Below are 8,825 nucleotides of genomic sequence, written 5' to 3'. Positions count from 1 at the left end.
AGGCATCGAAGCGGTCTTTTTATTTAGCTCAGAATTCGGGCTGCCCCAGATCCCAGATCTAGGTAACTATTCAGCAAATAAGGAAAACTAGTCACTTACGTTAGCACTATAATAATATACATAAACACTTATATTTTGAACAGGAAAAAGTTCAATACATACGAAAGATAAAATGACAATATTTTATTTTATTTTTGCAAAAAAAAATCGAACAAAACCCTTTTTTTTACCTTCAATATCTAAATAATGTCATTTATGGAAACTGAAATATCTGTGACGCATTTTCCGGTTACCTTATCTTGTAACGTAAACCTTGTTGCCATGGTGATATCATGGTATTGCGCGTAGTTTTGTCTCTCTTCCACAATGCACTGCTTTGATAGCAGGGATTCTACGAGACTGTTTAAAACGTTGATTTACTTTTTTGCCTTGATTACTTTTTAATTTATTACTAGCTGTTGTCCGCGACTTTGTCTGTGTTGTTTTAAAGATGTGATAAACAGTAAAGTTGTATAGAAGTTATCAAACTAATTTTACCAGCTTTGTTATAAATTATTTCTTTGCTACTGTATTATAATATTTTTACAATATTTTATAAATACATGGTCAGTTTACTCGTTAAGTATTTACTTAAATTTAAATGATCTAACATTATTATTGCTCAAACTGCGTTAATTGTTTAAATTGCTAAGTGTCATGTCTTTAGTTAGTGAACTGGTTTTTAAGCCATACTTTTTAAAATAAATGAATGAATAGCGTAATTAGAGAGATACCGCTCTTATCCATGTAGTTCGCTCTTTTGCACTTTAACACTTTTATAATGGCAAAATATTACTTTTAGATGTGATGGACAGAGAACCTGTTCTCTGATCTTGGTTTGAAGAGTTCAACGATAAGGAGCACTAAAACTCACGATACAAACATCCAAATTTTAGCTTAAATTTCTTAGTTTCCTTTTGTGACAAATGTCAAAGTGGCCTTGCGGTTCTATGCATGAATTTGATTAACAAGTTGCAGGTTCGATCCCTAACGCAGGCAAAGTACCAAAGTGACTTTAGCTTTAATTTATCTAGTTTCTTAATTATTCTAAAACTCCACTAATGAAGAGTGAAAGAAAACATCATCAAACGTACTACATCATATTCGTATTAAATGGAACTCAGCATTCGAAACTACGTTTTCTACAAATTCGTAGCACACTCAAAATTCGTAGCAGATAAGGATAGATATTTTTGGCAAATTTGACGTTCGTAGCAGATGGAATTTGACATTCGTAGCACACTTAACCTTCTTGAAAAATTAGACTTGATAGCGGTAGCCCACTTAATATTCGTAGAACACGTGACATTCTCACACTTGTTGTTCGTAGCGAATAGTCTTTGACATTCGTAGCAGCATTTATCGTCCTATTAGATTACATCCCAATATTGGTATCTAAAGCAATTTGACTTTATATACTTTTTTTATTTTATATCAAGGAGATTATAACTGTTATATCTGGGGGCACGGTAGTGCCCCCGCCAAAACGTCTGATAACTTTTTGACAGTGCGAGTCATATGTGCTCGTCTTGACAACATTTTACATGTTTAACTTTCTTTAAAGGGTTTTGAGCTAAGTAAAATAAAAGAGCATTTAAGTTCATATCCGTATTTATTGTGTTTTTTTTGTGATCTCGTAGATTTTGAGCAATAGATATATTAATACTAAAGATACTTCGATATTGTTTCAAATTAACAAATAAATGAAATATGTAATAAAAGAATCTCCTAAAATTATATGAAGAGTAATAAATAAATTGAGATTCTAAATTTTGAATAAAATTGAGAAAAATACACATTCATTTATTTTCTAAGTTGAAGTTTCTGTAAGACCATACCGGTCGGTCACAGTCAAATTACCCTTTTATTTTTAAGTTATAAAGTATTTTGGTTTACTTGTACATAATTATATAAAAATATTTTTGACATTTATTTTGTAAATATTTCCAAAATTGTATCTTTCTTACAAAAATAGATCTCATTTATTCGCAAAATTCTAAAGAATTTGTAAAGAAAATAAATAATTTACTTCAATTTTACAATTAAATATATTGTTGAGTATTCATTCATATGCTAATTAAGTAATTAAATTATTCTTGCAAAATTACATTCAAGGTACAAAACATAAAAACTAAAATGTAAATAATTTCTTTAATAATTACTTTTGATACATTAAACTGTACTATAAAAATAAAAATAAGAATCATTTACATTATATTTTATTTTATTTAAATTACGAGATCATTTTATTTGGTCATTTACAAAAAAATCAATAAGCAAATATATTTTTTTTACATTTTACATTGACGGGACCAGCCCACTTAAAACTAAGTTTGGCAGTTTGCAATTGAACCACATCATCTAGTACTACACTCAGAGAGCTTATCTTCTAGAACAATGCAGTCCATTGCATGAAATCTATTTTAAACATTCCACAAAAGTTTCAATCAATCGAGTTTCCTATGACGTAATTACTTCTTGAATCCAATCCATATAGTCAGCTACACTGGTATAGATGCCCGGGGAGTCTTTAGTCCCACAGTGTACATTCCCACCACTAGTAACCCCAATTAATTCAATGGTTTCCTTCACTCGAGTCAAAGGGCCTCCTGAATCTCCCCTGCAAGTGTCAATTCCCTCTTGGCCACCTGCACAAATTACATGTTCGGGTATCACATTATATTTGTAAGTGGCCTGGCACTCCTCTCTAGTCCAATACGGCAATGGGATGATTTTCTTCACGTGACTGTAGTATCCTTTATTAGGGATCTCACCCCAACCAGCCGCGAAGAACTGGGTATTCTTTGCGAGATCTCCACTAGGCAGACATACGGGGCGGATGAAATCTGTAAATTGGAAATGGATTTTTTAGTACAAGAATAATAGTCACTGAGTATTTTTATGATAAAGAAATTAAATTATTTTTTTTCCAATTATTACTCAAATAAATTATTTAGCCAAGTTTTTGTTTTTATTATTGCTCAAAAATGTACATACCAGTATAGGGAGCTTCTTCCTTGAGCCGCAGGATGGCTATATCGTGTTCCTTGCCGTCGTAGCCGGGGTGTACAGTAATCTCTTCGATCTCGATCCTGAGAACTGGATCAGCGCACACGCCACGTACACAATCCACCTTAGAATTTAAATCGTATTCGCCAAGACGAGCGACTAAACTGGAAAAGAAAAAAGCATTTGTTAGAATTTTAAGAATAGCTAATGTAAATAGTCAAATTAAATCGAAAGGTTTTCATTTTAAGAAAAAAAAATAGCGTTTTAAAAATGCCTGAAAAGGCTAGACTTTTAATATTGAGGGACTTTAATAGAGAGATTTTATATGATTTTAGTCTGATTATTAAATAGATCCTGTAGATGATGCTGAAGTATGGAGTAAAGCTTGTCTTTTGTCTAAATATCTTTATGGATGTGACTTGGATCTTTACGAAAACCTTTTACCGCATTCGTTGCGTGTAAATTTTAATGAACTCCCAAAACACGAACAGCCGAAGCAAAATTAAAAAAAAAAAAATCAATTTTCCTTACCGACTGAATCTAGGTTTCTTGATACAATGGGCAGCGGTGATGATGTGCTGGCTGTCAATAAGGGTCGCCGCACATCTGATCTCGGACCTGCTATCACCACGCCAGTACTCCAGGTAGACGAGCCAAGGGTTGTGGTGAACCAGATTAGTACTGGCCTCTACACCGCACTCTTGACCTGAAAGAAGAAAAGGAGGATTTATTATTGAGGTTTAATAGGTTATGGAGTCTTGAATTGAGAGGTCGTTGATCGATAGAAGTGGCTGGAAACATCACTTAACAAAACAACTGGACAACTGGGACAATTTTCAGACAGCGCCATCTAGTTTCAAACTTAGTAAAACTTGTGCTCTACTAAATAGTAGATGAACGAGATTCGGATATCGATTGAAAGGTTAATTCGTTGGGTAACTATATTGTTATATTTTAATTTTAAAAAGCTTAGAAAATATCGAGTCTCATTGCCGAAAACCTTTTTTTTCAGTTTATCAAACATTTATACCAAAATCTTTTCACTAAGTTAAGAAAATTTTATAAGAATAAATATTTATGTTTTGGTATCAAAAGACACGCAACTTACTTATGTAATTATAGTAACCCATTATAACTGTATAATTGAACATTAATTGGGTTATTTTCATTCATAAAATAATTCAATTAATTACACATTGGTTTGCATACGCACAAGGGCAATTCTACAACTGCAATTATTCCAATTAATAATATTTTCCTTATTATCAACATGTTACTTACATCACAAGTACCGTACATATATCAGCTAATACATGTGTAAAACTATTATGAATGAAATTATTACCACGCCTATATTTTATTGGAGGGCCAGTAGAAATATTAGTAACCTACATTTTATTCAATATACAAAAAGTAGAGTCCTTGCTAATATGTCAAGAACCTTATTGCGTTCACGTAAAGACTATTTTAAGTTATAACACTAAAGACGGTATGGTTCTGGAGATGTATTTACATATTTCAAAATAATTGACTGCTCAAAGGAGGTATTAAGCTTTTTAGCTTTTCAAATGTGGTGCTGCAAGTCTCTAAAGGCTCAGTAAAGCTTCTTGGCAATCAGAAAAATAATGAGCATTGATTCCCACATTTGCCACGCACGCTTACGGGTTTCAATATTTGTAATTAAGGTTTTCGATGCAAGCAAATCCTTTTATAATAGGTACTATATATGCTAAATGGAGTTAAATTATATGCTAGTACAAGACACCAAATAAAGATGGCAGTATGACCTTGGTTCATTCATATTAAACTGGTAACTCTCGACTCACGGTAGAGACCAGTGCATGAAAAGTAGAGCTTTGACAGTCAGAAGGACATCTCAGGCTTGTATTCATGCCAAGCCCCCGATACATTACGTATTTACCTTAACATCCTCATCTATATGTTTGTATTATTTAATACATGTTCCAAACAAATTACAAGGAAAACGGTGTCTTATTAGTTGTCTCTGCGTCATTCGAAAGAAGGTCTTTAAGAAAAATCACTGTGGGAATTACAACGTGACTGTACAGTGATCAATATTTAACTGATTTGCGATTTTTAAATTTAATTACGATGTTCAAGTTATCGATATAGCAATTTGCAGAATTAATACTGATTTACGTTTGAACTTTAGATATATGACAAAATAATATTTGTTTTATCTGTTCGTTATATTTGGCACTAATTAACTTGAGTATAATTTGAGCTAATGGTAATGACAGTTCTGGCATGTTATGAAACTAATATAGAGTGAATAACTTGAAAGTAAGCCCGTGTTTGAACCCTGCGTATAATTCGACTCGCGATCAAGTTAGTTTCGAAATAAGTCGGGCAATTTTGATAGATACGGGAGAGTGAACCATTATTAAATACTTATGAATCTGCCTCAAAAAATTTATATTATTTATATAAACGCGTCTTAACTGATCTGTTTTGGCGAGGTAATTTATGGATCCAGTGTGCCACGCGCAAGCGCAGATGAAAGTTTGTTAGGTTTAAACAAAAGCTAAATGTTCACGGCAAAACCAATGATTACAATTACGATAAAGAAATCAGTTCAACAAATAAATACTCGATAAACTTTTAAGAAAAGAGTCTTTTGTTGATTTCTTAAAAACTTATTCCAACTAGAGCTTTATAAAACTTTTAAAACTTAGCTATGTATGAAAAGCTGAAACTAAAAGCCTGTCCTATTCGAAGCTTTTCTCTTGAAGCTCTACCGAAATCTTTGCAACATTTGTAAATACAAAAATTGTTTCAATACCCATACAAGCTAACTAAGCTTAAATATACATCAAAATAAAATATGTATAAATTAAAAAAAAACTTTCCGGATAAAAAAAGTGCTTAAAGTATTACGTACCGTTTTTCCACAGCCCAAAAGGCACACTGAACACTCCAGCTATCGATGCACTGAATACACACACAATCTTGAACAAATTCGCCATTTTCTTTGCTTCTTAGATTTTATTGAAATAAGAGAACATAGTATCCTGTACCGAAAGGCTATAGGATGATTTTTGGTGCAACTACAAGGCAACTAGGCCTTGCTATTAGTTGACCGCGCAACCCGATGTGCGAAGCGTGAATGAATAGCGAACTCAGCTTTTCGAGTATATAAACTCGGCAGGAATTCCGATTTTCCTTAACAATACAATACACACACACAAGCGTCAAAAACCTGTTTATTAGATTTCACTGTTATTATTTTAGAAAAGATTTATATATATTTTTTTTAAATGATTTTATTATTTACAAAAAAAAATGTATTTCATTTATTATTATTTCACAACAAAATACACGAATTATTTTTTTAATAATTAATTTTAATTTCTAATTTATTTAATCTATGTTCGTTTTGTCCGAAATCAAATACGAAACTGAGGTTTATACTTTTCACGGGGGTCTATTTATTAGCATTGACATAGAAAACACTGTACTATACCTACCTTGTATAGAAATAGTGACATCCACTATTACGTAGTGATCGAAAGTACGTAGGTAATATAATACCTACCAATAAACACAACACTGGAATTATACTCGGTTATGCTTGACGAAATACTTCTCATCATCATCCTAGCCTTTTCATCACCCGATTCAGCTAAGTACCAGTGTTTTACAAGGAGCGACTGCCTTTTTGAACTCCTCAACCCAGTTACCTGAGCAAAACGATAGCCCTTAGTTAGACTGGTCGTCAGACTTTCGAGCTGGACTGGACTTCCGGGCTACCTGTAACGATTTTTAAAGATGTCCGAATAACAGCCGGGACCCATAATTCAACTCGTTATGACAAAGGTGGTCACCCATCTAAGGACCAACCACGTCAAGCGTAGCTTAACTTGTTATGTGATGTGAGGTCCTAATCAATAAATGTGTCTAAATCTAAGAATACCGTTTTTAAGATTTTTTTATTTCTGTAAATCGATTTTTAATTTTTTTTCGCAATAACTTCCAAAATTAATTCTCACAAATAATAAGAAAGTACCAATACAGTAGAAAGGACTGTAGCCACATATGTGCAACTAATTGCACAAAAAGCTGTCTAACTATCATGTTCATGTTATACAGCCTGGTGACAGCGAATCTTTACAAATAGGGTTCCGTTTCTACCCTTTAAGTGAAGAACCATAAAAATCATCATCATGATGATCATCATCATCATCATCATCTCAGCCTATTGCCGTCCACTGCTGAACGTAGGCCTCACCATAAAAATATTCGAATTTTATTTCCATTTAAGATAATTTGAACTTATAAATCAAACTAACATCGTTTAAGCTACCAACGGCACGCGCCAAAAGTACCGCGAATCATTCGCTACGTACCAGTAATTCCATGTGGGTTTGTCCAATCATGACGTCGCACACGACACGGGCCGCGCCCGCGACACGCCGCGCTTTGCCGGTGCACTTACAATACCTATACCTAATGAACTGCTTATGTGTTGACTCACTGTTTTGTCTAACGGTATTCACACAGATCACGTACGTCACGAGTCTGCCCGTCCAGACATAATATATGGCATTGGTTTTTAAGATAAAGTTAAAAAAAATGCCTAGAAAAACCTATCACAAAATTTCTTGCACACTTGCACATAATTCACTTATTATATAACAACAAACTAAAATCCATTCACTAGCTATAATGCCACAGAAAAACACGTCAAACTCATAAAACCCCTCTTTAAGACCTCCTGTGGACCTCAAGGGCATAGGCATCAGCATCCTCAGAGGCTAATTTTAACGTTATACATCTACAATACAATATAATACAAGTTTTGTATAAAAGCGAAGTCCGCTAGAACTAAGCTAAGCTTTTGTTTTTTTTTATATAATAAATTAATTAAAACATTATTTTTAAATTAACAGCTGTCAAGACAGGCTTCCTAAAATATCAATTAATTAGGAAAATTAATCGATTAATAAAATCAAAAGGACTAGCTCTAGGTTAGTAACATCACTTGCTAGTAAGAAAACGTACTGGTAAGTGACGTCACACGAGATTTTCTTTTACTGTATCACCTTCATTTTTTGTATACGGCATAAAATAAAAAACATATCTAATATTTTTTGGAGATCTGTCCGAAGGCAGCGGATGGATGCGGGCTGCCCAGGACCGGGATGGTTGGCGCTCTTTGGGGGAGGCCTACGTTCAGCAGTAGACGGCGATAGGCTGAGATGATGTCTGACGGACTATACAAGTTTTTTGTCAAATACCATATAACTTACTGGGCCAAACAACTATCCCTGCCTTGGTCTAAATCAGGAAAATATGATTACATTATTACACAACTTCCTGTATAAGTCCCAAAATGCATCTATTGTGACATCCACAGTACTATTTGCGTCACAAATACTTTAGCACATGCAGTTCAAAAACCCGTTCTACAATGACGTGGCTTAGACATGGGTGGCTTTGCCCGCGAGCAATTTTACCGAAAGCGTCTTAAATACGTTGTCACCCAACAAATGTATGAAGGTACCAACCAAGGTGTGTCAAATGTCTTATTACCACAATTCATGGTGACAGACGAACGGACAGACAGCGGAGTCTTAGTAACGGAGTTCTATTTAAACCTTGGGAACAGAACCCCGAGAATCATTTTTAAAAAAGAGTTGAAAATCTTATAGACTTCAAAGAAAGGAGGTTCTCAATTGGTTTGTTATTTTTTCTGTTTTTACCTCTGACATTCGGACTGGAATGTGTGTATTCATATTTAATTTAAGGGGAATAAG

The 8,825-nt window shown here is 33.8% G+C and overlaps 1 protein-coding gene across 1 annotated transcript; it reads right to left on the bottom strand.

Moving 5' to 3' along the window:
• Nucleotides 1–2,323: 2,323 nt before the first annotated feature.
• LOC113499547 (CLIP domain-containing serine protease 2-like) lies at nucleotides 2,324–6,303 on the bottom strand. The gene is made up of 4 exons (XM_026880062.1): nucleotides 5,951–6,303; nucleotides 3,580–3,754; nucleotides 3,037–3,212; nucleotides 2,324–2,885 (listed from the first exon to the last, which is right to left on the bottom strand). Exons 1-4 carry the CDS (start codon nucleotides 6,033–6,035, stop codon nucleotides 2,500–2,502), a joined length of 822 nt encoding a protein of 273 aa, XP_026735863.1. The 5' UTR covers nucleotides 6,036–6,303; the 3' UTR covers nucleotides 2,324–2,499.
• Between the last annotated feature and the right edge of the window lie 2,522 nt (nucleotides 6,304–8,825).

This window comes from Trichoplusia ni, chromosome 12 (genome assembly GCF_003590095.1).
Source record: "Trichoplusia ni isolate ovarian cell line Hi5 chromosome 12, tn1, whole genome shotgun sequence".
Taxonomy (NCBI): domain Eukaryota; kingdom Metazoa; phylum Arthropoda; class Insecta; order Lepidoptera; family Noctuidae; genus Trichoplusia; species Trichoplusia ni.
This window is presented reverse-complemented; position numbering and strand designations above follow the sequence as displayed.